This window comes from Coturnix japonica, chromosome 15 (genome assembly GCF_054131305.1).
Source record: "Coturnix japonica strain WE chromosome 15, WE-NBRP24, whole genome shotgun sequence".
Classification (NCBI taxonomy): Eukaryota; Metazoa; Chordata; class Aves; order Galliformes; family Phasianidae; genus Coturnix; species Coturnix japonica.
This window is the reverse complement of record NC_140677.1, coordinates 8691946-8719552: the sequence shown is the minus strand read 5'-3', so window position 1 is coordinate 8719552 and position 27607 is coordinate 8691946. Positions and strand designations below refer to the sequence as shown.

The window sequence follows — 27607 nt, the reverse complement described above, 5'->3', positions numbered from 1 at the left end:
TGTTTGTGTTTCCCCACTGATGTTTTTGTCTTTGCTTTTAGTTTGAAGAACCGTGCCTTGTTAACTCCTCCTACCTGATCCTGTGCAAAACTCCAGCCATTAACCTGCTACTGCGGAGCGTCCACATCAAACTGGAATTCATTCTGGATAATCTGAGCTTTGATTTCAACTCACTGCATCCCATACCCTTCTCTTACGAAGTCAACCCCACCCTCAAGCCTCTGAATGCTGAAGATCCTGCCAAGCCCTATCGTCACAAACCTGGAAGTGTCATTTCTGTGGAGGTAATGCAAGAAATAACATATGTTGTACAAAATAGTTGCTCACCTTAGACTGTTTGAAATTGGTGTCATGCAGCATCCAGTGCTTCAAAGCATTGGACAGGCCTGCGGCCTATAACAGCACATCTATTTCAGCCCCTGAGAAATGGCACATGAGAAGAGAGGAAAAGGACTGCATCAAAAAAATCCTCTTGAGCCCATATGGATTCATAGGGGCTCATGTGAAGTTCCATATTCTTATTTTTAGTCTCAGTGTAAACTAATGCTGTTCATTTATGAGATACTAGTATGATAAAAAGCCTACACCTGCCAAACCCAAAGCTGCCAACCTTTTCATACCATCTTAGGAGTAAAACGAAAGGGCTCCTCTCATCTTGTGATGCTTGTCTCCATCATCTCTGGAACTATGGATAATGAAGATGGTTTTCAGCCCCATCTGATGTTCTGTTCTATTTCTGTTCCAGGGGGAAAATCTGGATCTGGCCATTTCCAAGGACGAAGTTATGGCCATGATTGGGGAAGGAATCTGTGTGGTGAAGACATTAACAAGGAACCATCTCTACTGTGAGCCTCCCTCTGAGCAGCCAGCTCCACGGCATCGCACAAAGCGGGAGGGCACTGACTTGCTCCCAGAGTTCACGGTAGGGAATCAGCAAGAAGGCATGTTTTTAGTAGGCACACAAACAAGATGTGGTGGTGGAAGCAGTGGGACAGGGAGAAGAGGAAAGGCAGAAGCAACAGTGGCAAAGAGCTGTTCTTAACTCCACCTGTAAGTGCCAAGCGCTGCCTGAAAACAAATGGTACAGCTGAATTCAGAAGCTGTGCTATGGGATGTAGCCTTGCGGGAGAGCTTTATACCGCCTGTAATCATGTTGGAGAAGCCATTGCTTTGCCTTTCAGTGCTGCACTGAGCTTATATCACAGCCCATGCTTTCTTCACAGGTGCAGATGGGAAACCTGAACTTCCTCCTGGGCAGAGTGCAGTACGACACAGAGAGCCAGCTCACCTTCCCGCTGGAGGCACAGATCGGTCTGGGTGTTGGTGCATCCTTTGTGGCACTGATTGTTCTGGTCATTGTCTTCATATACAGGTGAGAGGCTGTGGCGTTGTATGGGAGCTCCATTTGCCCTCGAGTCTTTGGCAGCAACACAGCAGCTGGTAAGGCTGGCTAAGATCACTGGGAACAATTCTGCTGCTTATTACAGGAGGAAGAGTAAACAGGCTCTGAGGGATTACAAGAAAGTTCAAATCCAGCTGGAAAATCTAGAAACAAGCGTTCGGGACAGATGCAAAAAGGAATTCACAGGTCAGTCACAGAGCTCTTATGGTTCTGCAGGCTCAGGGAACTTTGAAGAATCACACTGAGCCCGACTGCTTTTTCATAGCTGCGTATTTGTGTGGGTAGCTCAGGGAAGGTTACAACTTTTATCCTATCCTAGTGCATGGAAACGTGGCCAAATGTCTTATTTAATGTTTCTCTTTAATTCAGAGCACAGTGATCTGTAAAGACCCCTATGATTCTCCAGTTCATCCTCCAGACTCAGATGAGGAGCTAAAGGTCAGGACAGTGCACTTGGAGGGATCTGAAGGGCAGCTGCTCCAGTCTGTGTGTAGAGCAGATTAAATTACACCCCGTACATGTCCTGAGTTTGCAAACTTTGAACTTCAGCTGCTTTCAGCTGTGAGCCCTTTTGTGGGGCATCTGCAGCTCTAGAACTGTGCAAGCAACTCAGACTGTAATCTGCAACTAATGTGGGAAGGCAGGGAGGAGCAGGAGATCTCTAGTACTTTGTATATAGTTAATGCCTATAACCACAGATCAGTGCCAAACTGTGGCTTCTCTTTATAAAACAGCAAACCAGCCCCTATCTGTAAAAGAGAATAATCACCAAATTCACTTTCTGGTTCCCAGTGCAGTTCTCCCGGTGCCTATTCTAGTGACAGGTGTTCTAGTCATGGAACCCTAGTGTGACTCTTCTGATAGGAAACATCCTTCATCTTCCCAGCACTCTCATCCTGCTGGCCCTAACTCCTGCCTAGGCTCACGCCATGCTCTGTACCGTCAGTCATATGATAATGGGGTCAACATCACTGGTGTTTCCTTTCCCCCAGACCTGATGACTGAGATGATGGACCTCACCAGTGACCTTGTGGGCACAGGCATCCCCTTCCTGGACTACAAGTCCTATGCAGAGCGTATTTTCTTTCCGGGCCACCGTGAGTCACCGCTGCAAAGAGACCTGGACATCCCTGAATGCCGTAGACAAACTGTGGAGCAGGGTTTGGTCCAGCTCTCCAACCTGCTCAACAGCAAGCTCTTCCTCACCAAGGTAATGTGCCTCTCTCTGCCTGCAGCGTGCTGTGGGGTCGGGGTCATATTGCTGTCAGCTGGTGGCAGGAAGCAGGCAGTGCTCAGTAAAGCTCATTCCTGTGCAGTCCCCTGTGCAGCACCACTGCTTTCAAGAAGCCGGTAGTTGTGACTGCCTTGTTTTCATTGGGTTCACACACTGGTTTGTCTCTCCTCCCACCAGTTCATCCACACTCTGGAAATCCAGCGCACTTTCTCCCCAAGAGACCGGGCCTATGTGGCATCATTGCTTACTGTGTCACTGCATGGGAAGTTGGAATACTTCACTGACATCCTCAAAACGCTCCTGAATGACCTTGTGGAGCAGTATGTGGCCAAGAACCCAAAGCTGATGTTGCGGAGGTGAGCCAGCCAGATGTGAGCCTACCAGCCTTTCTGTCCAGATAGCAAACTTTGTAACTGCTGTGGGTATGAGAACATTATGGTATGAGCTGCAGTTGCAGCATCAATATGTGTCCAGGCAACACATGCCAAAAAGGAGAAAGCAGAAATGATGGCACCCCTCACCCCAGCCAGCAGCTGGCAGGGAGGAAGAAAGATGCAAGAAGATGCTGGCACTGCCCACCCCAGATTCCTGTTCTTTTGCAGCTGCTGTACATTAGTTGAGTTCAGGTACTGGGACTGCCAAGTCTGCTGGTCCTGCTCGCTTTGTAGAGCTCTGGACTCACAATTGTGCCATATTTGGAAAGTAAATTGAAATATCTCCTGTGTTCAGTTCCCTGTTGATCTCCTGTCCATCCATCCTTCTGACCTGATCAAATGTATTTTGTTTGAGAGGAGGAGGCTGTCCTCTGTCCCCTCCTTGTCTGTCTCACTTCTGTCATTTTGGTGCCTCCTTCAGGCTGAAAAGTGCCTCAAATAAGAACTGGAATCAAAAGGATTTAACCTGACTGGTTCCTAAAGTAATTTATGTTTTCTCCCTCTTTTCTTGATCATCTGTCATTGTTTAGCATTCTCTTTTCCTGAAAGGGGTGATCTTTATCTCCAGTTCTATCCTTGCTGTGCACTGTATTTGTGTGACCAACCCCATGCTTTCTTTCAGGACAGAAACAGTGGTAGAGAAGCTGTTAACCAACTGGATGTCCATCTGCCTGTATGCGTTTGTGAGGGTGAGTTCTTTGTGTCTTTCTGGAATAAAAGGGCCAAGAGAGGAGAGAGAGACACAGCGCTGCTCTGTGTCTCACTATTAGCTGAAATAATGCCAGTGACATCCCGTGTTTCAGAGGTCACTGGGGAAGACAGATGCATTAATGCCACTCCATGTTTCAGGATACCTTGCTAGATCATGAAGACAGCTCAGTGTAGCTCCTGTTTAATCGCAATGTAAGACACACCATAGGCTGCTCTGTGTGTAGGGGGGATGCCCCCTGATTTAATTTCTCTCCTGGGAGAGAGTGGCAAGGAGTGTCCTTCTGATTAGTGGCATGGAGACAGAGCGGTGCCTTGGTCTTATGTATCCAAATGGTCCTTAGTCCCTTACATGTTCCCTGTGCTTGGAGTGGGAGCTGTTGGCAGAGACTTTCTTTGCCTGCAGCGGTACCTGCTGTGTCTCATGCTGTCCTCCATCCCACTGCTCCTCTCTGTGACTGGAAGTCTGTGACTCCAGGCTGTTGGGTTCTGCCAGGGGGGAACAAGGTGAATTCCTGACAGGTGAAACTCCATCCTTTCTATGCCAGGACTCTGTAGGGGAGCCACTTTACATGCTGTTTCGAGGAATCAAGCACCAGGTGGATAAGGGGCCAGTCGACTGGGTGACAGGGAAAGCCAAATACACCCTGAATGACAACCGCCTTCTGAGGGAGGACCTGGAGTATCGCACTCTGGTAAGCACCAAATCTTCTGTTCCTTGTGGGCCCTCTGGTGTGACAAGGCTCCGTGTCTCTCCTCATCAATGCAGAAGTACAGTATCCTGCCACTGTCTGCTGGCAGCCAGGTTTCTCCCAGCAGCACAGCGCTGTAGCTGAGTGAGAGCTCTGCTAAACTGGGCACTTTTGCCCTAGCTGATAGGAGTTACCATCACAGCAATCTGGTGTACGAGCCACTCTGTGTGTCTGGAAATGAGGGGATAAAATCGCTGATGGCAATGGTGGAAGCCTTTCCCCAGCACAGTTAAACTGGCTTCCAGCTCTCAGGGCAAGACCAGGAATTAACAACTTTAATGATATGTGCCGTTTTCTGTTCTGAAACTCCTTCAGTGAAAGGAGTAGATGTTAACTCGCTTTAATGCCAGACATCAATGGTGTAAATGTGTCAGATGTGTCAGAATAGCTGTGGCCTTTTCTTTTGTTCCGCAGACTTTAAATGCTTTAACACAAGCAGGAGTTGCTGCAGGAGGGGCAGAGGACTCCCAGGGGATTTCTGCTAAAGTGCTGGACTGTGACACCATAACACAAGTGAAGGAGAAGATCCTAGATCAGATTTATAAAGGGATGCCGTACTGTCACCGACCAGACCCGGACACCCTGGATCTCGGTGAGCAGAACTCCTTGGTGCCAAGATTTAATGAGGACATGAAAAAGTGGTTGTTTTTGCACAGCACCCACGTCTGCGTGAAGTCTGTCACTCTCTGCTGAGCATGCAGAGTTCCTGACCAAGTGACCTTGTACTTTCACAGGACCCAGCATGGCATGTCATGGGAAAGGCTATAAATGTAAGAGGCAGGGTTGGGAAAGAAACAACTGAAGTCCACCCCCTTCCGTTTCATGGTGTTCTTTGCCACACTGGGACCATGGCAGTGGCTTGAGAAGGAGGATGTGGGAGGTGCGGGATGAACAGAGAATGTGTACGAGAGGGGAAGACTATTTGAGTGTAGAAGTGCGGTAGTCCTAAGCCAGCTCTTGCTGACAGTGGAGTCAGTGGTAACAAATAATGTTTATAAAGGAGGATTTTGTCCCTTTTCTGTCTCGAAGCTCCTCCAGCTCAGGCTGAAGTGCAGTACACTTTCAGAGATGCTGCAGCTTAACCATTTTTTTTCCTTCTATTTCCTGCGTTTTAATGACTGTAGAGTGGAGATCAGGGCTGGCCGGTCATCTGATACTGTCTGATGAGGACGTGACATCTGTTGTTCAAGGAACTTGGAAACGCCTGAACACTCTTCAGCACTACAAGGTCAGAACCAACTCTACCACTGCTTCATCTCCCTTCTCCCTTCTCCTCTTCTCCATGCTGTTATACCCCATTTGTGATGCTGGCTCCTAATGGATTACTGTGAAAGTACTAGAGCTTTCTTTGCAGCAGCATGTTCAAATGAAGTCAGTACTGTGTGCTGAACTGTGATTTTTCATCCAGCATAATCCCCTCCCCAGCCTGCGCTTGAGACGTGGACAGGTCTAGAGCTTGGGAGGGGATGGTAAGTTCAAGGCTGATGTGTGCTGCAATGAAGGCAGTGCTGCTGGATTCATTAATGTTCTGGTCCAAATGAGTTAGCAGGTGATAATGCATTGGTCTGCGATGTAGCTTCTAGGACTGGAAAGAGGATTTTTGACCTACCTTGCACCAATGTCATGTCTTGCACCAGTACATCATACTTGATGTGTTGTAAATGTGAATGGTGTCAGTCCCTGAGCGCTACCATTTTCTCTGCATGTCAGTTGTTCAATCTGAACAAACTAGATTCTCCTTCCATTGGGGCAGATAGTGATGATGCCCCAATATCCCTGCTCCTATTAACAGTACAGTGTGTTCAGAGTTTGTTTTGCTCTGCAAGCACTTGCCTGTTGTGCTGATGGGAAGCACGCTGTTTGTTTTCAATGTTGACTTTTGCTTGTGTGCAGGTGCCTGACGGAGCAACAGTAGCTCTGGTTCCACGGCTGACCAAGCATATCCATAGAGAGAACCAAGATTACATCCCAGGAGAGAGTGAGTTTGATGTCCTGTTCTTATAAAATCATCTCCTAGTACCTGTCAAGTTGGTGGAAAGAGGGTTGCCATAGCCGTAGCTTTATGCTGCTATAGAAGGCTGATGAGCAATTTGAAACCTTATAAGATTGTCAGGAAATTGGAACTTTGAGCAGACGAGGTGAGAACAGTGTAGAAAAATGCATAAGCAGAGGAAAGCCAACTTGGACATTAAAATACAGGATTAGAAAATTCTACTGATCCTAACTTGTAGGGCTGACATTTGTCTTTAAATAACTGGCTGTTTAGAAACACCTATGCTGGAGGATGCAGATGAAGGGGGGATAAAACTTTGGCACCTGGTAAAACCAACAGAAGAGCCAGAGCTTCCCAAGCATCGCCGTGGAAGCCTGAGAGATCGGGAGCGAGCCAAGGCAATCCCAGAGATCTATCTGACACGCCTGCTCTCTATGAAGGTGAGAAGAAGCACAGATTGTGTTGCACTTAGGATCTTGCCTTCTCTCATATCCCTCTGACAGACTGCAGGGATGTGTATGAAGATAAGAGCCCAGCATTGCGATACCAAACTTTTATTCCAGTGACCTGATTACTTCCAGCAGCAAGATGATGCTCACTACACACCAGCTGTGCACAGACTCAGCTGCAATCATAAATCAGGCGTAGCACCTGTTCACGTTCTCCTTTTTGCTCTATTCCAGTATCACTGTTAAAAAATTGACCCAGGAACTTGTTCCTTAGGCTTTGTTCTTGAGAATGGATCAGCTTTCAGCATCCACTTTCCCTTTGCCAGGCACTGCCTCTGTTCTGCCCACAGACTTTCAGCACAGCAGCTGGCAGTCAGCAGTCCCCCTCCACTGGTCAGTCTCTACACTGCAGTGCCAACCCACAGTGTTGCAAGATCTCTCTCCTATAGTAACTCCCCAGACTGGCTCTGAGTGTGTCTGATTGCCTCCTGTGGTTTGGTTTTCACAAACTTTTCCCTGGCCTCCATTCCAGGCACCTCTGAGGCCTCGTTTCTCCACTGCTGCTTCTTGCAGTGGATGTGAGGTTGTTTTGGGATCACTGAAAGGACATTGCTGAGCAAAAAAGGGTCACCTCTCATCAGCATGAAGCCTGGGCTCTTGTCACGGAGTTATCTAGAACTGGAGTATTAGCTCCTTAATAAACCCATACTTTACATGATGTTATCATGTGGAATACCAATAACAAAATTATAAAACCATGGCAGCTCTCCATTCTCCTCTTCCTGTGATGACTGAATCATGCTTGTTCTCCACAGGGCACTCTGCAGAAGTTTGTGGATGACTTGTTCCAGGTGATCCTTAGTACCAGCCGCCCTGTCCCTCTGGCAGTCAAATACTTCTTTGATCTGTTGGATGAGCAAGCATTACACTATGGGATTGCAGACCCTGAGACCATCCATATCTGGAAGACAAACAGGTACGGTCTTCCTGTGGGCCATGATGGAGGCACTGTTAATCTGTGTGGAGTTACCTGCTTGCAAAGAGACAGTGTGAAAAGATGGTTTTGCTGTGAGGGCTCATCTGGGATATGAACAGCAGTATGTGCAGAATACCCTCTAGCATGACAGCCGCTTTCTGTGCTGATAAGCTGTCATGCTTCTGTCTTCACTGCAGCCTCCCACTGCGGTTTTGGATCAACATCATCAAGAATCCCCAGTTTGTTTTTGATGTGCAGACATCAGATAATGTAGATGCTGTGCTCCTGGTCATTGCACAGACCTTCATGGACTCCTGTACCATTGCTGACCATAAGCTAGGGAGGGTAAGTATGGAGGTAGCAGCACACAGCTGTCACAGGCTGTCTGAGCAGTGCTGGCTCAAGAAGGCAGCACCTCTATGTAATTCTACCTGTATAGCCCACCTGACCTGCTCCTTGCTCCCACGTGCCACTAGAGCTCTGGAGAGCAGCTCAGAGCAGACACCTGTGTTGTGAGGAGGAAAGAGTTTTGTTTAGAGTACAAGTGATGGAGGGGTGCTCTGTATTTGCAGCTTGCATCCACTTAGGATACAGAGCACACATGCTACATGGTTGCAGCAGACAGTGTATGTCACAGAATGCATCTCAAGAGTCGGGTTAGCCATTGGAAAATACTTACTGGCCACCACTGTTTTCCCTGTGCCAATAGTAGAATGGTTGGGTGGATCTCTGGAGGATTTCAGATATTGTCTGTATTGGCCAGTGTGATACCGAACTGGTCCAAGCAAAAAGGTAGACTGATAGACTGGAGATCCCAGAGGTCCTTTCATGGTCCCTCAGACTGTGTTACTAGAAGGGAGGCTGCTATTTGAAGTGCCTCACTGCACAGAGGGCCAAAGTTCCACATCCTGGATGAATGATGAAGAATAGAATAGTGTCACCTGCTGAGCTTTGTGCACTGCATGGTGTATTTGTAACCAGTTCTGCTTTTGTATGTTCAAGGACTCTCCGATCAATAAGCTGCTCTATGCCCGGGACATTCCTCGCTACAAACAGATGGTGGAAAGGTAAGCAATGGGTTTGGGGAGTATAGTTTAAGGAGGAGGACAGCAGGGACATGATGGTAACCGCCTCTGTACCGCTGTGCAGGTATTATGCAGACATTCGCCAGACCATCTCTGCCAGTGACCAGGAGATGAACTCTGCCCTGGCTGAGCTATCACGGGTAAATAAACATATTTACTTCAGAAATCACGCTAGCCATTCATCTGTGCATCTCATAGGAGGTTAGTAATGCACAGATCATATATCCCAACCGTGTGCTGTTCTGCTCCAAAATGCTGGTTGTTCCCAGTGGCTGCTTTGTTTCATGGTACCACTGAGGAGAAAACTGTAGTCGTGGCTTCCAGTGAGTTCTCGTTCCCATTGCTTTGTGCTGGGAGCGATTCCAGCATGTTTCCTTGTTAGCGATGAGGACACAGGATTTGCAAGAGCAATGGTCGGATGTCACAGCTGTATCTGACTTTCTCTCTTATTCAGAATTACTCAGGTGACCTCAATTCCCTGGTGGCTCTGCATGAATTGTACAAGTACATCAATAAGTACTACGACCAGGTGAGTGTGTTCCCAACAGCTACGAGCACAACCTTCTCCTTCTAACATCCAATAAGACCCCAAATTAATTATTAAGAGCAGCCAGATTATTACAATGCTGTGTATTGTTTCATTGGCATATATAACTTCCATAACTTCTTGTCAGTGAGGGAGGACGTCATGCAAACAAGGGACTTGGCTCTAAGCAGGGGGCTGTCAGCATTTCACGTGCATTTGTTTAACATTACGATGTTTATCTCCAGCCAGCAGTGCTGCGTGCTGGACAAAGGCAGCCAGTGAGCTCTGTGTCTTGTTGCAGATCATCACTGCCTTGGAAGAAGACCCAACAGCACAAAAGATGCAGCTCGGATACAGGCTACAACAGATTGCAGCAGCTGTGGAGAATAAAGTCACCGATTTGTGACAGGTGCAGACAGACTGTTCTCCCCTGGCTGGACAGGGATGATGCCCGTCCCAGCTGTATGCAGGGTGTCCTGCTGTCATTGGAACCAGACTCTCCAAGGAGCCAACGAGTGACATGAACGGGGACGGCCAAGGCAGTACCAAGTAGAAGCGTCCTTCCATCTCAGAGAATATTTTTTTAAAGTTGGTGGGGTTTTTTTTTCCTTCTTTTCAAAAGCAAAACAAATGAACTTCACTTTTCCTCTGACAGTCTCAGGGGATCGTGCAGCTCCTTCCTACAGATGTTACATGAATGTGCCAAGCTTCTAAATGCTGCTGTTGAAGAGCCAGGTGGCAGCACCAAGCACCGTGTCCGTGGAGTCCTTGGCCTTGTGTGGGTGCCCAGTGCTGGGAGGCTCCCCTACTGTGGCTGCTCATTTTACTGGGGATGCACGAAGCTTCCCCCTGGTCTATGGCTGCGCTGACCTCCATCTCCATCTGGATGGATTAGTGAGCGCTCCTGCTCTACTCCACCTGAGAAGCTTCTTTGCAGCAATGTTTTCACTGGATCTGGATGTTGGATGTAAAAAGCAGAGGGACCAGTGGCAAAGGTCTCTTGCTGCCCAGTGTTCTGGTCTTACTGCTTGATTGCAACGTCTGCTTGGATGGGATGCGTTCACCAGCATGCAGGCTTGCCCATGAGCCCACTGTAAATGGACCATCCCCTCACCCTTCCCCTTAGGACAAACTCATCATGTGAGGAGTCGGCTGTCTGGCTCATCCCGATCTCCACCGACCCAGCTCTGGATCTGTCAGAAGTTCAGGGGTTGTCCTGCTCTTTGTAAAAGCACAACAATGCCTTGTGCCACTTCCCCCTTTCCTCTGGTATCTGGTTGTTCTGCTGCTTTGAACTGGACTTGTAAATACCCTCCGAAGGATAATGTATTTAAATGCTAAAGGAGAATGTTTAACTTTGTGGCTTTGAGACAGAGCTTTTCTTGGAGAAGCATCTCTGTGCACTTCTACTGACAAACGTCTGTCAGCACTGGAGCAAAGTTCTCTCCACTGCTTTGTCTGCAGGGATAACTTGTGGATGTCTCCATTGTCGTAACAGTCGCTTCCTTTTCCCCACAGCTCAGTTTGAGGCTTAGCTGTGTGTTTCTCTTAGACTTGCCTTACACCTCAGTTTCACCTCCCAGACTCTCCTGCTGTGGCCCACAGAAGGGTGACTTGGTGAGCTGTGAAATCAAGGGAGTCGTGAAGCACAACCACCATGTTCCTGAAGGGCATCTGGTGTCCTGCAAACAGCAGTGGCTGGTGCAAGGAAAGCAAGGCCAGAGCAGTTGTGCCATTAGCCCCCAGCCGTAGCTGGGCAGCTCCTCTGCTCCCTCCTGGAGAGCAGTCTGGGGGCCTCACAGCACTCTGCCCATAGTGAGTGAATTCCTGTTTTAAAAGGTATCTTTCACTATCTTATCCCTCACTGAGTCCAGGCTGATGTCCGTCATCCCTGAGGCAGATTAGGACTGAATCCTCTAACACTGCCCTCAGATGGTGGTTGTGCAGGCCTGGAGGGACTAGAGCTAGATCAGGGCAGGATCACATCCCTACCTCTTTACATTGCTCATAGCAGCATTTCCAGGCCTGTGAATCAGCTGTGTGGCTTTGTTTGAGCGCTGTGCAGTTGCAGGATTTTCTCCTAAGCAATAGAACCAGCTGGTGTTGGCATCTGTTCCTGCAAAGCCAGTGCTTTCTCATGAGCTCTCAGCAGCATTCCCAGGTACTATGTGTGTTCAGAGTACTGCTGTCAAGAGATGGGTATCTGGAAGGAGGGCACTATTTGGGGTCTGTTTCTTTCCTGACCACCCCATTCCATGGAACATGTGGGAACTCAGCTTCTCTGAAACCTCTGTCTCAACAGAACTTAGTCAAATTAGCCCCCAAAAAGCTGGGTGGAAGAAAGGAGTTGGCAGTGTCAGCCGGGAGCTGTGTGCTGTAGGATGCTACTGGCTTTGTGGGATTTCCTCTCTGCTCTCCCATAACAAGGTGGCACAGGAGTCAATTCTGGATCCACCTCACGTGAGTAAGGGAGGAAGACTCAGGAGCTCTCCTAGGGATCCAGGTCTCCTGCTCTGCACTGCCAGCTCTGTGTCCCTTTGTGTCTCCTCTGCTGTCACTTGCTGTGGTCGGATGAGTTCTGTCCACACAGCTGGTCAGGCTGCCAGGGAAGCGGGCTCCACATCCTTTTTACTTCTCAGTAGTGCTTGTGGGTGTTGGAGATGATTTACTTTCTCTATGTGTATCTGTGAAAATCTGCTTTTATCAAAGCAATAATCAAGGTGTAAGAGTAGAGCTAAACAGAAATGAGTCCTTTAACATCTCCAGTTTGGCCCTACATGGAGGTGTTGCCCATTGCAGGGGCAGTAAGTGATGCCCATCTCTCCCCATTGCTTGTCTTTGGAGCTGTAAGTAACAGCGTCCTCCTCGCTGTGGCTGTGTGCTGCAGCTCCATTGCTGGGTGCTTAGGCTTCACCCTGTTTCTCTCCGTCCACACCACACTCCTGTGGCAAAATCCATTACTACAACAGGGTTCTGTTGCATTGAGATTTGCACAAAACAGCTTTTATTATAAAATTCCCGACTGCGGGGAAGACTTATTTATTATTTCTTATAATCCAAGTTTCTTCCAGTCTCTGCTTGGTTTCTTGACCAGCTTGTTGGGCGTGCTGGGGACAGAAGGGGCCTCTGTGATGCTCCTGCAGGCTCTGTGGTCAGCAGCTGCCTCTGCAGCATGTAAGTGCTGTGAGGGGAGGTCACTGTGTCCTCAGAAGGATGATGTTCTTTCATGGTGGGTTTGGGGTCTGCTTTGAACTGCAGTCAGAGAAATCAATTCAGTTTCATCATGGTCTGCATGAAACACCGATAACTGATTGGTATTAAGACAAATGTCATTAGTGAGGCTGAATGTCTCCTGTGGGTATGGCTAAGAGTAGCCAGCATCCACACAATGTAGGTGTGAGAGTGCTGGCCTTCATCTCTTTGGTGGCAAACGTAGGCTGTATCTGGAAGCTTTTATTTCTTTAGTAGAAAAGATGGGTCATTTGTTTTTCAAGCAAACAAGAGGGCTTTGAGATCCTGCTGCCTGGGTGGAATGCCATTTCTTCTTCAGGGTATGCCCCAGTGGCAGCAAGATGCTGCTTGTTTTTGGTGCCTTTCTTGTCAGGATGATTGTTTTGGTTTCCAGAATACCCACTTTGTTCCTATAGCTCTTCCTCCTGCTCTTGTCCTGCTCCCTGCCCTCTTCTCTCAGCCAGGCAACTTGGTGTCTCTGTTCCAGTCCGATCTGAGCTGCTTTTGTGCCCTGCCACACCTTGAGTTCTGCTCAGAGCCCCCAGGTACTGTCTGTCTCCAATTGGAATTAATAATTAATATAAAAAGCTTGAAAAAAATAAAAAAAATCTGCATTTTGTTACATAGTTGTAATAACTGTTTGTAGATACTGTTCTGAGATGTAGGAGAATCTTTTGGTGATATCAAAGGTTTTTTTGTCTGTAAATAATCAGTTTAGAGTCCAAATGATTTTAATAAAAGAGAATTCTTACACAATAATTCAATAAATTTTAATATACAATCCACGCCACTGTGCTTAAGTCCCGCCTTCACCTATGTGTGTGTTCCCGCTGCCCTTTTATGGGTTCAGCTCTCCTGTGAAGCTGAGCTCTCTCCTTTGCTGCTGCCCTGCTCCTGGCTCTATCACAGCCCCCTCCCACGATATTTATAGTGCTGGGGGCGGCAGGTGAGAGGAGAGGGGCACAAGCAGGGGGAGAAGTGAGGCCCTGGCCTGGCTTTGGCAGCAGGGCAGGATTAACCCCTTGCTCCAGGGCTGCGGCTCTGCAGGCTGTGAAAGGAAACCTGAGCTGCACAACACCGGGGCCCCAAGCCAGGGGAAGGCTGAGGCTGCCAAGCTCTGCTGCACGTGGGTGTAAGGGGAATGTATCGAGTGGTTTCACTGCGTGTGGTCCTTTGCTCCGCAGTGGTGCAAGGCTGCCTGGGCTCACAGTGAGGATGCAGCCCTTTCCCATTCTTTCTGATGGAGTTGGGGGGGGGGATACAGCTGTTCCTGCACTAAAACCTGCATGCAGCTGAGTGAAAGTGCTGCCAGCGCATCAGGATTGTGCTGCCTTGTCCCCAGGTCTGGAGGGCCAGTGTGACTCAGGGTGCTGAGATGCCTGGAGTACAGGCAGGGTGATACATGGAGGCTTTGGGTGCATATGACCTCTGCCAAGCACAGGCTGGTGGCCGCTGTGCCGTGCAAAGACAGGAGGTGGTGCCACTGCCACACAACCTGCTGCCCTGCTCATGGGGGGAGTGGGAGCCACTTTCCATCTCAGCAGAGCGGTAATTTTCCTCTATAAATAGTTGCTGTGGAGATGCAGCAGGGTGACAGACCCTGAGGCAGGGGACTGCACAGACAGGTGCAGTGAACGGCAGTAAAGGAAACTCATGGCAGCTGTCCTGGGTCTCCTGCTACACTGCAGCCAAGGTTGTTCCCAGAAACGGTGCTGAGATCCGATACTCTGCTCCTCAACACATCTACCCAGCGATGCAGAACAGTTTGGTTGGCTCAAGGACAACCCTCCCAAGCACCGCAGGCTAAAAGGAGAGCAGGACCAGCTGGTATCTCACTTTTGGGAGCTCCAGCACGAGCCAGATGATGAGAGGGGTGGTATCCTCCTGAGCTGCATGGTAAGTGTGCAGGGCCACAGGGGCTGAGCCCCACGTGCCCTTGGGGCTGCTTTTATGCTGTGTGGTGTGACTTGCAGGGATGGTACATGCAGGACTTAGCAGGTCTGTGTTGGATGGAGATGAAGGCATGTGTCACTCTGCTAAATACTCCCCAGGTCCAGGCGCTGGGGTGCATGGCAAGCAGTGGGGCAGCTCCTTGCACCCTTCTGTGCAGGTAGAGTTGTGCAGGTGAGGTGAAGCTCCTCTGCTCCCCTCTGGAGTTAACAGCGACCATCTCAGCAGAGTGAACAGTGCATTTTTGGGCTGAAGTTCTCTGACCTGGTCCAGGCCTGCAGCAAATCAGTTGTATATGATGAAACTTTAAAGAAAGAAAAAGAAAAAAAGCTTTTAATATATCAACTGACATAGTACTTCAACAGTGCTTGCAGGTTTCTTTTGTTGTGTTTTTTGGTGTTCCATTTTTTATCATAAAGCTTAGAAAAGTCTGTTTCTGTCTTCTATACCAAGGTGCAAAGCAATGCTCTTCACCCTTTGCTGGACTGTCTGCATGAGTGCAGTGGGCAGGAGGTCAATTCTCACACACCTAAGGAAGGACAGCAGGGCGCTCTGAGCTCAAAAACTCCATCAGTGAAAGTTCTGCAGCACATACGAGCTCTTAGCTTTGGCAACCTGACTGTGAAGGATTTAAAGGTTGATATTTCTACTCATGCTAATAGTCTGCTTGGGTTATTATCACCTGTCACGAGCTCTGGCAACACTTGTTCATATGAAGCTTTGGCCAGTACAGCAAGTGACATTTCTGAATTATGGAATGCTGGGTTGGAGTACCCAAACTGAGGCAGAGTAAAACTCTATTTCCATTAGCAACGTGGAGCCTGGGGGTTCTGTTTCAGGTGACTTGTACTTGAGCCAATTCCACAACAGTGCTGTGGAGTAGGGGGAACAGCAGTTGTATCCGTCTGTCTGCAGTGCCTCCATGTTTGTACCTTTTGCTGTCATAGAAACATGCTGGGGAGCAGCCATTCCCCTCCCTCGTGGCCCCTTTGTAGGGGATCATGGGATGGTCAGTAACAAATCCCTGCTTTGGCCCCAGGCTGCAGGCAGATGTGCAGCATAGCTTCTAAACTGCACGCTCTGCTTAGCACCAACATGGGATATGAGTCTCCTACTGTCAGTGGAAGCCCTAAGTTGGGGCACAGAGTGCCTTTGGCCCAGGCTAGCATCATAGCCACTGGAGGAGTCCCTGCAGTGGAAACCATTGGAAGCCTGCCCAAAACACAGGGAAACCTGAGACTTCCACCTGAGAGCCAAGAGCCCTGCCCAGCCTGCCAGCTTTCCTCCTATGAACTCCTAAAATAATCCTTACATCTCTCAAGTGCCAAAAACGTTCCTAACAGCTCAATTCCAGGTTTGGATGAAACAGATGGAAAGGAACAGGGTGAGGGAGAGCAGAGCTGGAAGAACAAATGGGAGCTGTGCACATCAATGTGTGCAGCTGCTCTGTAGCTGTCTCTTTGTTAAGGGGTAAAATTGCACTGCCCATACTGCACAGCACAGTCCTCCACTGCTTCTGTCCCCTCTCACCAGGACCTGCTGAGGCACTGCCATGGAGGAGCAGGTGCAGGAGGGCATGCTGGAAGTGCAGCACACAGGTCAGTCCTCAGACCAGAACTGAGATCATACCAGGTTCTTCCCATGCCAGAGGAGGCCACAGGGACCCATTTGGCCATTCCTATGGGAAAACAGCTGTCCTCAGTGGTTCTTTCTTTCAGGATATCAGTAATGTTTCTTGGTGATGGTCCCCACAGGAGGCCACTACCCAGTGCGGGAAGGAGAGGTGTTCAATGCACGATACCAGGCTCTGCACGAGCTGGGCTGTGGGGCCTTTGCTACTGTCTGGCTGTGCCAGGACATGAGGTGAGGAGCTGATGCCATACGGGGCAGCAGTGAAGGACAGCCAATCTGGGCAGGACATGCCCTGTTTGCAGGCCAACCTGGCACACATTGACTTAGAGCTGTGGTTCCTTCTGTAGGAAGAAGAAGAATGTAGCTGTGAAGGTCCTGAAGAGCAGGGAAGGCTTTGCTGAGGCTGCCCAGGATGAGCTCTCTCTTCTTCGATGTGTAGGTATCTTCCCAGGCTCTGTGCTTTTCTCTATGGAAGCGACCACTGAGTTCAGATAGAGGTATCAGTTTCATTGTCCCTGCTCCTTCTGGGCAGGTCTGTCTGAGGAACTAGGTTGGGAAATGGAAAAAGATGACAATTAAGTCACCTTTGCTCATCCATGACCCCTAAAAGAGGCACCTTCTCCTTCATCCTGTAATGCTGTGACAGGTGGCTGTGTCTCACTTGTCCTATTAGCCCACTTTTTTTTTTCAGCTGAGACTGAAATGCAGTAAATAAGTGTATTTCCTAGCTCAGAGATCATTGTTCTACCACAACACAGACACTGAAGCAAAAGGAAACATCCTCAAAAACAATAAAAACCAGGACACAGCAAAAATAATATATGACATAATATACAACCCCTCAGCTCAGAAGGCTTCCTTCTGCTTTTGCTAATGGATGTGGTAATAAGGCACGTGGATCTGAGTCTCAACTGCTTGCTTTTGAAAATGGCTCGACCTGCTCATTCTAGAAAGCTGATGGTTATAATTCTTAAGAGTTGATCTAAATGTGATGTTCCATCAGCTGTATATGAATAAAAGTCATTATATTTTGCCTTTCTCCAACAGGTTTGGGAAAGGCTTGGTTCGCACCTGCAAATCTGCAGGCTCTATCCAAAAGGTTACGAGCCAGACTCAGTGATGCAAGAGGAAGTAAAAAGTAAATGTAATCAGAGGGTGCTTTTCTACACATCAGCACAATGTAGACCAAGCCTTACCCTTAATTTATTGCTAATTCTCTCAGAAAGACACGCCTTCCATTCAACAGAATAGAGCTGGTTCCCAGGGTCATTTCCATCAGCACAGTGGTCCACACGCACAGCGCTGCCAGAGGAGGTGACTGGGACCTCCCTGCTTCCACAGCTGCTCATTTCTGTTGTGAGAACAAACCTCCTGGTGTTGGTGCAAATAGATCTGGCAGCTGCACAAAAAGCAAACCAAAATCACCCATGGTTACAGCCATGTCAAAAAGAAAAAGCAAATACATATACAATAAATATATATATGTAAAAAATATATACATACAGTAGCCATTGCTTTAGCTGAATCAGTGTTCTGTGGGAGCAAACTCATAGTACAGTTTGCTATGAAAATATGTAGTGGTACAAGAGCAGGGATACCAGCAGCACATATATGTCTCTAATAGCAGTTCACTTGGAATCTCCCCGTCAGGTGTGCAGTATGAAGAAGAAGGATCAGGCAGGAGAAAACATCGTCTGTTTATTAGATGACTTCAGAATGATTGGAGAGAATGGCTTCCATATCCTTCTGCTAATAGTACTGCAGCTCTCGGTCAGCAAAGGTTGTGCTGGGGAGTCACGGGATAACATAAATCCAACTGCTGTGCTCCAGCAAGGAGGATGAGCAGGGCAGTAGCTAGAGCAGAGAACATGGAGGTGGCTGGAGGAAGGGAGGACTGCTAATGAAACGTTTGGCTGCTCTGGTGAAGGGCAAGAAGCTTACCAGCATGTTCTCTCTGTTGGTGAATCCATGACTCTTTCCCCACATATGTGCTTGGTATTCGAGGCGCTGGGTCCTTCCCTGCAGTTTCTGATGGGTAACTATGCAGCCCAGGGACTGCCTTTGCCTTTTGTGAAGAAGTCTTTACAGCAGGTGAGAAATGAACTCTGTCTGGGTGGGGGCACTGTGGGGGTGCTGGCTGGGGAACACGTCATAGTCTTCATCCTGGGGTCATCTGCCATGAATTTCTGTATGACTGCATCTGCAAAGGAAGAGACAACAGAGTCAGTGCCAAGGGCATACAATTTTAAGAAAAACAGTAGCTATTTCTTTTGTGTGGGAGGAGAAAAAATGTCAAATTGAATATAGAATGGGAGGTTAACACAGTAATACAGGGGCAATGTGCATTACTGCCTATGCCTGTTAGTCTCAATGGATTTGGAAGGGGGTCAGGACCACTGATGAGAAGAGTCAGGGACCTGCAGACCTGCACCAGGGGACTCAGAGATGGCATTTATGTTTGTATCTCAGCAAATTACTGAATTTTCCAGCAGTTCCAGCTGCCAGCATTGGCCCCAGTGAGTTCAGCAGGGCTCATTGCTGGCTTCAGCTGTTTGCCCAATAACATCCAAGGCTGCTGAAGGTCTGCCTCACAGCTGATTCCTTCCCAGAGCTTTTAAATTGCTGGTTCATACTGAGGTTTTCCTGCTCAGAGCCAAAACTTCCTTCGTCTCCTGTAAGGATGTGGCATGCTGATCAAACAGACTGTGAAAGCCTGAGTTTCTTATGCACTGTCTGTGAATAGTGAAGGAATAAGAAACCTGAGTGAGTCTAAGAATAATTAATATTACATTTTGCTGCTAGTGCCAAGGTTTATCAGAAGTCTGTGAACTTGCCAAAATGAAGATTTGCTGCCTTGATTCCTGGGCCCTTCTAGGGACACTGAGAAAGAAAACCATGTCCTCTTCCATCCTCTTTCTGAAATATCTGCTTCTCCCTTGAAAGCAGCTCCACTGACACCTGAATAAGCTGGATGAAAATGTAGTGGTGCTAATTGATATGCTCTGTTTCACACCCAAGCCTTTTGTTTGATCTCTTATTGGTGTGAATTGTGTTTTTTTTTCCCCTTTGGATCAGCACTGGGGCAGCATTTACTTCTGATTCATTCCACTTCAGCTATTGAAATCTTTCCTTGTGTTTCACAGTTACCATTTAAGGTTGGTATTTCCCTGGGGCTGGTGTTCCTCCCAGAATAGATTTTGATAACGTAGAGAATATTTGCCAGCCTTTATGACTGACCAGTGTTTCAAAAGAGCAACTTAGCTTAGTGAATTTTCTGATAGCAAGTATTTCTCTTGCACACACTGTTTATCTCTCCCCTGTGACGGCCAGGCTCTCCCTGTTCCACCACAAGCTGTTCTTTCCCTACATGGCTCTCTCGCAGTACCCTTAATTCCTCTCTGCATGTACTCACTCATCATCCCTCCCTCCTCCTGTCTGTGTTATGCTTCACCTCCTTCTCTTTCCTTGCATGATGGGGCTCCCTCGTGTGCCATGTCAAACACCCTATAACTGACTCCCAGCTTCCATTCCATTGGTAATGCTGTATTATCAGATAGGCTTGGTGGGCTGAAGACGTGCCATCCGTGTGAACAAAAGCTGCTTTTCAGGAGACAATTCTGCTTTGTGATTGCAGAGCCTCTTCATAGCCCTCTGTCATCCTACTTCCAACTCTCCAGGCCTGCCCATCTGTGCTGGCACCTGGGCACTCTCATGCTATGTCCTTTGCCAGATCTCTGTGCCCTGTCTGTGCCGTATGTGGGTCTACGGTGCTGGCTGTCCTCAGGATAAAACCACTTGTGCCTGCTTCTACAGGACGGCTCAGCCAACACTACTGCTCTTTGTTCATACATTATCTGCCATGCTGTTAATCTAAGTGCTGTCTGGCTCACACAGGTGCTTGCAGGCCTGCAATTCCTGCATGGGCGCTGCCGAATTATCCACGCAGACATCAAACCAGAGAACGTGCTGCTGTACGTTCATGACAAAAACCTCCCAAGGTTTCTGCTTGATGCTGCTGACTGTGGCCAGAGAACGGATTTGAGGCTAAAGGCACCAGGTGAGCACTGCAACTTTTACTGCAAGAACAGACTTAATATGCTTTCATACTTTCAACTACTGGATAGGATACATACCGACTGGTCTGACCAAAAAACTCTATGACACATCTACTCTTTTATTTCCTGAGGTTTGTGGGAGACTTGTATGTATTCTTTGAAACCTTTTGAGATGTGATTTATTTTCAGAGAATGATGTGAAAATATGGTAAGCCATAGGGCTGGAGAGTTTCTCAAGGGATTTAGTCACCCAGCAATAAGACTCTTTCATTTCTCCCATGATGTTCACTCCACTGCAAGCTGCAGTTTTCCATAACGTTCTCCTAGACCATGACTGGTTAGCAGCCCATCCTTTGCATTCCCTCACAAATTCAGAGTGGCATTTTATTGGTGCTAAAAGGAGCCCCCTGCATAAAGCATTTTTGGATTGCTTATGTTGACAAATGTCAAAAGCAGGTAGGTCTGCATGTACCTTCTGTAGTAAGTGATGCATACCTGCTGGTTTGGAGAAAGACCTGATTTCTCTCCCTCTTTTCCATCTAGGAGGCGATCCTGGCAATCAACTGGAAGATGCTGATTTAATGAGCATAGAAGTGAAAATTGCTGATCTGGGCAGTGCGTGCTGGACAGTGAGTCTGCTGCAAGTCTTGGTCCTGTGACAGTGTGAGATGCGTTGCACTTCCATCCTTCGCACCTTCGGTGTCAGTCCTTCCACAGCTGAGCAGTGGAGGGTGTGCAAAGTAAAACTGATTCCAGATGTTGTATTCATCACTCCCAGCTCAGAGCTGGGCAGTGTACTCCAGAGATACGTCAGCTTTGGATCTTTCTTCAGCTTGCAGTTAGTCTGTAAGCCAGAAATCTGTAATCAAATGTTGGGAGGTAAATTTAGCATGGTGCCAGTGGGGCTGAGAACGGGTCTGATGCCTCCTGCATGCATTTTACTACACACACTCAGTTCTTCCTCGTGACTGCATGGACAGCTTGTGGCCACAAGCATCACTGTTACTTATTTATGGAAGCTAACCAAAGGGTGTTTGTTTCTGTTACAGTATAAGCCTTTTTCTAAGGAGATACAGACCCAGCCATACCGTGCCTTAGAAGTGCTGCTTGGATTAGACTATGGCACTCCTGCAGACATCTGGAGCACAGGCTGCCTGGTAGGGCTGGAGAAAGCACTATGTACGTGTGGAAGACAACTGATAGTGGAAGTTCCAGGGTAGAATGTCCTCAGCACCCACCTGCACAGTGCATGCGGAGCACAACTTCCTTGCTGTTGCTGAGTCAGAGGAGGAAAAGCAGGCTGTCTGCACTCCTTCACTTTGGACTGAAAGATACATTCACTGTAATTAGTTCATGCTTAAGGCAGTTCACATTATAAGTATGGTGTCAGCTCATGTATTTGACTGAAGTAGGCACAGACTGGTTTCCATCCTGATGGAACTAAAGGTGCTGCTGCACAATGGTGCATCAAAGCAACATGAACCTTTCCATGTTTCAGTATCAGTTTTATGTGATAGTGCCAGTTTCCTTCCTATCAGAGTTCATAAGGAAGAAAAACTCCCCGTTGGTGAGTGAATTAACAGTGCTACTCCATTTCTAGGCATTTGAAATGGCAACCGGGGAGTGTCTGTTTAATCCTCAACCTGGGAAATACTTCTCCAGAGATGATGGTAGGACTCCATCAGTTGTATTCATTTCACTAGCAGAAGCATCGTATGTCTGTATCTAGACATGTTTTCTCTTCCTCTGTCCAGATCACGTTGCTCGCATTATTGAACTCCTGGGAAGGATCCCTCCCAAGATTGCTTTATCCTGGAACAAGTCAACTAAGTTTTTCAGGAGGCCGGGTAAGAATTAGCCTATGGTAACCACCCTCAAAGTGACTGTGGGTCTCTGATACACTCCTACTCGGCTACTGCTGTAAGCCACCAAAGTTCTGTTACACAATGATGCAGGCTACAAGCAGGGACAGAACAGAGGTGATTTCATAAAGCACAACAACACTTCCCACCCTGCCACCTTTAGAATTTGAACGTTCCAGCATGAATGCAAATAGAAAAACCTCAAAAATGGTCATAGCAAATATCCGACAAGGAAAAGATTTCTGTCCTCCCTCCTTTGGGGCTGGAGAGAATGGAAATGAGGACAGGAAACGGCTACATGGCAGGGAAGCTGTGAGTGTGCAACTGGCTGGATTTCACCCATTCACTTGCAGAGAACAATGATGAAGAGGAATGGGACACTCATATCCTCTCATCCTTCCACCGTGGCTGCTATTTTTAGTCTTCTGACCCAGCTGTAATGTCTTTTCTGTTTTAATCTCCCCAATTCCTTTGACTCATTAAGCTTGAAATCGTTGTCTTGGACTTCAAGGCATTACATAACTCCATCCTGATGCAATTTATTCCATTCTCCTCCTCATTCATGTTAACCAGCCATACAGCCTGTCTAGGTACAGTTCCTCTCACGTTGCACACTAATGCTGTGCTGTGTAGACCAACAAGCACCTCCCTGCTCATTCAGCTCCTTTGTTCATTTATTCCTTCTCTGGTGCTCCAAAGATGAGTCAAAAACAGGCCTTGTTTTATATTCATTCTCCGTGAGAACCAAGCTGGCCTAACCACACATGCCTAACCTGAATCACTGCCTTTACACCACATACAGAGGGACAAGGCTCACTTCCTGGTCAGTAATGGCACCTTTAATCTCACGGAGCGAGCAGGCGCAAAGCAAATTAAATGAGTGGCTCATGTCTGTGGCAACAATGCATTGTGGGTTGTGCACAGAGGGACTGCAGGAATGACTCAGGTGTTACTATACTGATGTTTCATTTGTGCTTGATGCATTCACATCTAGTAAGTGAATGGAGAGGCCCCACGCATTAACTTGTAAAGGGAATGTTTGAAACACTGAGGAGGCAAGTTTAGGAGCGCAGGTAAGTTTAGACATAAGACACACGTGGATTGAGCCCTCAGGATTTGGATGAGTTGTGTGAGGTGAGGAGCAACATCCTCCTGCTCTTTGGGGTGTAATGAACACACTGTGCTTATGCACTGCCAGGTGCCCTCCTGCGGATCTCCAGGCTGGTTCCCCGCAGCCTCCACACCATCCTGACGGCCAGGCTCAAGTGGAGGAAACACGAGGTGCCTCCATTTACCAGTTTCCTGCTGTCGGCGCTGCAATACGCCCCTGAGAATCGCTCCACGGCCGCTCAGTGCCTGCAGCACGCGTGGCTCAGCGCCCCGTGACCGGCCCCACGCGGTACCGCGGGTGGGAGCCCCCGGAGCGGCTCTATCCCTTGTGGTGCCGCCTCCCGCCTCCCTCCCCTGTGGTGCCGCCCCGCTGCACTGCGGTGGCCGCAGGGGTGGCGGCCCCGGGCGCTGCGCACAAGATGGCGGCGCTGCGGGTCCCCCCCCCCGCGGCCATTTCCTGCCCGGGGGCGGCGGTGCGGGATGGGCGTGAGGAAAAGGGGGGGGCAGGACACGGAGACTCACGGCGGCTGCAAGGACGTTCCGTAGGAGCTGGGCACCGCGCCGTGTGCATTGCTGCGGGTCCTTACACACGGAGACGCGGCGGGCATTAAAAGGACGGTCACCACATCCATCTTTGCCCCCCTCGGATCGTTCCTACCCCCGCTCCGTTCCCATGCAGGCGGTGACCTGCACAACGAACCCCCTCATCCCGCTTCCTCAGCCCCGGGGCCGCCCTTTGTCCCCCCCACCCCTCACCTCGGTATGTCCCGCATGGGGCGGGTCGCTGCCGGCCGAGCACAGCGGCCCCAACATGGCCGCCCCAACATGGCCGCCATGGCCGCCCCGCCCCCTCCCCCCCGCGGCGCGGACGTGCGGATCTGCAGGCCCCGCAGCCGGAGCACTGCGCATGCGCCGCACACCTCCCGCCTTGCCCCCTTCCACACACTCTACTCGCTCTCACTCCGCGCATGCGCAGCGCCGCGCAGCTGCCGCCCAGGAATGCCGTGTTCCCGCGCCGCCCCTTCGTTCTGCCACGTGTCCCGACGCGGGACTCACCCCGCAGCGCGGCGCCTCGCACTGGGAGGATCCCCCGCCCCGCCCCGCCCCGCCCCGCAGCACGTAGCGCCATCCCGACCGCACGGCACCGTCCCGACCCGCCCGGCCGCACCGCGTCGGCGCTGGCGTATTCCCGCCCTCACCCGGTTGATCGACAGGTCGGCGAGCCAACGAGACGCCGCGTCCGTGAGGCGAGCGGCGGGGCGGGCGGGCGGCATCCAATGAGGAAACAGCGCGGGAGGGGTCGGGCGAGGAGCCGGCCAATAGGAAGCGAGGGGAGGCGGGGCGAGCCGTGCGGCGGTTGGCGCGGCGCGGCGCCGTGGCAGCCAACGGGGAGCGGGAGGGGGCGTGGCCGGGCCGCCCCTGGCGCCGGCGCCGGGGATCCCCGTGCGCGCAGTGCCGTTTCCGCCCGGCCCGGGGAGCAGCCGCTGCGGGGGGAGGGGCCGAGCTGCTGCCAAGGGTGCGCTGCGCCGGCCGAGCAGGAAACGCCGTGGCGGCCAGCCGGGCCTAGTGCCGAGCGGGGCCCGGGGAACGGGCCGGACAGGTACGAGTGGGGCAGCGGGAGGAGGGAGCGTGCGGACGGGTGTGCGGTACCGGCGGGGCCCGGAGCGGGCCGATACCCGGCACAACGCTCTGCCGCGGGGCTGCTGCTGGGGGAGGCCCGGCGTGGAGGAGCGGGCCGGTGCTATAAGGCCAGTGCTATAAGGCCGGTGCTGTAGGGCTGGTGTTGTAAGGCCGGTGCTGTAGGGCCGGTGTTGTATGGCCGGCCGGGCCGCGGGGCTTTGTGGGCGGTATCGCGCCCCGGTCCTGCCGCGCTGTCCGGTCCGTGGGCTCGGTGCCGCCCGCTCGTGCTCTGCGGCGTTTTGTGCTTTCTCATGGTGCCCGGTCTCGCCCTGCCGGGGCCGCGGCCACGCGGGGGGCCGTGCGCTGGCAAGGTCACACCGTCGGGCCGCCCTCGGGTGTCGTTGTGCTGCGCGGCCCCGCTGCTCTCCGCCGCCGCCGGGGGAACCGCATCCCCTCCGAGGAACGACCCCCGGGGGGGCTTTGCCGCCTCTCCAGGGGTTCCCAGCTCCGTGCCCCCGGGAAGGGCCCCGGCCCGGCCCCGCCGCGGCCCCCGGCCATTATGTAACGGGGAGCAGCTCCGAGCCTCGCCTTTGTGCGGGATGCGGCCTCGGAGCTCGGGGCCGCCGTGTTCCAGACTGCCCCCCCCCAGCCCCCGCCTTGAGGCGTTCTAGAACGGCTGTGCCTTAAGGCCCGAACCCAGCGAACCCATTTCCTTCCTTAGAAAGAGGAGATTTCCCTTTTCGCTCGTATAGGAAGCACTGGGATTTTATTCTTCTTTTCTGTTTTGCGGTTGACCCAGGAAGTCCCCGGCTCCGGGGTGACAGCAGCGCTCCGGGTGCTGGGTGGGAGCCGGGGCAGGGCTGGTGCTCCCCCAGCCCCCCCTAAGCACAGCGCTGTGGGTAGGGGAGGCCTCGGGTTCTTCAGGCCTGTCCCCATTGCCATGAGCAGAAGCAGGAACGACAAACCCATCGAGGTGCCTTTCGCCGTCATTCCACGTCGGGTGAAATAGCAGAATACGGGCTGCGAACCCTGGGTTGCCCTCTGCGGATATAAGGATGTGTGTGAAAAGTAGGGCAGTGAGGATTGATAGGATCTTCCAGTGAACTGAGGGCTGCAGTCTCCTCGCCTCTGAACTCCGGCCTCCTTCCAGCCAGTCGCAGAGCCAGATGCTTGCCTTATTGTTTGTGTGTCTCCTTCCTCCCCTTCCACCGGCTGGGCCCCACTCGCCTTATTGACTGGAATTTCTGCTGTGCGCGGTGGGTGTGTGCGGCAGACACCAGCCTGCGAGTGCTCAGAAGGGATTTTCCGTTCACAGAGCGGGGAACAGTCAAACTAATGGCCCGGCTCAACTTCAGGGCTGGGATCAGGCTGCGGGCAGAGGAGTTTCCCCCCTCTGCTGCCTGCAGAGCACCATTTATCTGCTGCTGCTTGCAGGGCTGTGTGGCACAACGAGCTGCCGTGCTGCGGTGAGACGTCCTCTGCTAATGGAAAGATTCCTCTCCTTGCTCAGCTCGAGTGCTCGGTGAGGGAACAGTTTGCAGGAGGCCATTTTTGACGTGACTGTATTGTGGAATCTGCCAGCTCCCATCCACACACTGTCTGCTTGAATGTAATAGCTTCCTTTTTTTTTTTTTTTCTTTTTGGTTAAGGAAGCATGAGTACCTTTCCTATGTGATTAACCACCATTTGGCACTGGGCGCAGTCTGGGTGGTGATGTGCTGCTGGGATGGAGCTCAATATCCCAGTGCATTTGTTAAAGGTGGAGCTGCTGGTCGAGGCGTGCAGGATGTGACATGGGAACACGTTAGCGTCAGTGCCATCTTTGGGAACCACACCTCACGGGGAGCCCTGCTGAGCCCTGCTCCATCTCAGGTCCTGGCCTCTCTTATCAAACCCACAACACTGTTTTCTGGAAGCAAAAATTCCAGGAGCAGGATAATGTGAGAGAGACTGAAACGTGCTCTGAAATGCTCTTGGCTGGCTGCAGCCATGCTGAGGGTGTGGAGCTCCGAGCAGCCCTCACACATAGAGCACCAGCTGGGCTCCAGCCATGGTTCTGTGACTGCACCAAACCCACCCAGTGCTGGAGCAGAGCACAGTGGGTCAGCAGCAGCAGGTTGGGATTACTTGGCGGTACCAAAACCATCTCCTTCATTGAGTAAAACACAGCAAGCCACCTCCATTGCCCCTTAGCCTTTGTTCACTGTCTCCCTGTGCGTTGTAATGGGGAATTATCTGGTGCCTTGCATCCTGTTGAATAAGTGACGCCTCTTTGGCAAGGCCCTGGCCTGCTTTTTACTGTCGTATCCCAAGTGACTTGAAAGCAGCGTTCCTGCTGGTGTTGTCTGAGATTATATGGCCTATAGTGGCGTGGTGAAATCCCAAGTATGTTTAATCCCCTTATAGAAAATAGAGTACTGCGTGGCAGCCAAATCTTATTTTGAGAAGTAATAGGTCAAAGTTGAGACATCCCATCGCAAAGAAACAGCATTGAATGAGCATCTTGGAGCCCACAGAACCTTGTGCACCGCAGCTGGGCAAGAAATGGAACCCATGAGATCAGCTCATTTACGAGGTGCAATGCATTC

At 50.4% G+C, this 27607-nt stretch overlaps 3 protein-coding genes and 1 long non-coding RNA gene across 26 annotated transcripts in view; 3 read left to right on the top strand and 1 right to left on the bottom strand.

Moving 5' to 3' along the window:
* Positions 1-13575, top strand: part of PLXNB1 (plexin B1) — a 63545-nt gene extending 49970 nt beyond the window's left edge. For 7 of the 8 annotated variants that reach the window (XM_015875238.3, XM_015875241.3, XM_015875240.3 and 4 more), the window contains 18 exons: positions 42-284; positions 746-922; positions 1224-1372; positions 1488-1588; positions 2395-2612; positions 2814-2992; positions 3693-3759; positions 4327-4473; positions 4945-5122; positions 5655-5758; positions 6424-6508; positions 6797-6963; positions 7788-7948; positions 8146-8293; positions 8951-9015; positions 9098-9173; positions 9488-9562; positions 9861-13575. In XM_015875238.3, the coding sequence (XP_015730724.2) occupies positions 42-284; positions 746-922; positions 1224-1372; positions 1488-1588; positions 2395-2612; positions 2814-2992; positions 3693-3759; positions 4327-4473; positions 4945-5122; positions 5655-5758; positions 6424-6508; positions 6797-6963; positions 7788-7948; positions 8146-8293; positions 8951-9015; positions 9098-9173; positions 9488-9562; positions 9861-9965 (2445 nt within the window). In that variant the 3' untranslated portion in view covers positions 9966-13575. Of the gene's footprint in view, positions 1-41; positions 285-745; positions 923-1223; positions 1373-1487; positions 1589-2394; positions 2613-2813; positions 2993-3692; positions 3760-4326; positions 4474-4944; positions 5123-5654; positions 5759-6423; positions 6509-6796; positions 6964-7787; positions 7949-8145; positions 8294-8950; positions 9016-9097; positions 9174-9487; positions 9563-9860 lie in introns of those variants that run through there. The other variant, XR_014934803.1, reaches the window with a different exon arrangement.
* On the bottom strand, positions 13504-24543 carry LOC116654004 (uncharacterized). Of its 13 annotated transcripts, XR_014934822.1 has the most exons (7): positions 24156-24344; positions 21666-21751; positions 20923-21286; positions 18314-18572; positions 17569-17771; positions 16370-16918; positions 13504-15044 (listed from the first exon to the last, which is right to left on the bottom strand). It is a non-coding gene; the product is annotated as an uncharacterized LOC116654004 (long non-coding RNA). The 13 variants fall into 13 exon arrangements; XR_014934819.1 differs by lacking the exons at positions 16370-16918; positions 24156-24344 and adding an exon at positions 24361-24543; XR_004308742.2 differs by lacking the exon at positions 16370-16918 and having other exon boundaries at positions 17876-18572.
* LOC107319738 (SRSF protein kinase 3-like) lies at positions 14548-23928 on the top strand. Of its 2 annotated transcripts, none has more exons than XM_085516829.1 (12): positions 14548-14686; positions 16274-16338; positions 16495-16603; positions 16720-16807; positions 18023-18114; positions 18361-18463; positions 20267-20429; positions 20971-21056; positions 21477-21584; positions 22028-22097; positions 22182-22274; positions 23488-23928. In XM_085516829.1, the coding sequence occupies exons 2-12, from the start codon at positions 16293-16295 to the stop codon at positions 23673-23675; spliced, it is 1146 nt and encodes a 381-aa protein (XP_085372955.1). In that variant the 5' UTR covers positions 14548-14686; positions 16274-16292; the 3' UTR covers positions 23676-23928. The 2 variants fall into 2 exon arrangements, with proteins under 2 accessions (XP_085372955.1, XP_085372954.1); XM_085516828.1 differs by lacking the exon at positions 14548-14686 and adding an exon at positions 15238-15376.
* A 339-nt stretch (positions 24544-24882) lies between the features above and the next one.
* The window catches only part of SETD5 (SET domain containing 5), a 58425-nt gene continuing 55700 nt past the window's right edge, over positions 24883-27607 (top strand). For all 3 annotated transcript variants that reach the window (XM_085516793.1, XM_015874946.3, XM_085516795.1), the window contains exon 1: positions 24883-24999. The gene's annotated coding sequence lies outside the window, so the exon portion shown is untranslated. The remainder of the gene's footprint in view (positions 25000-27607) is intronic.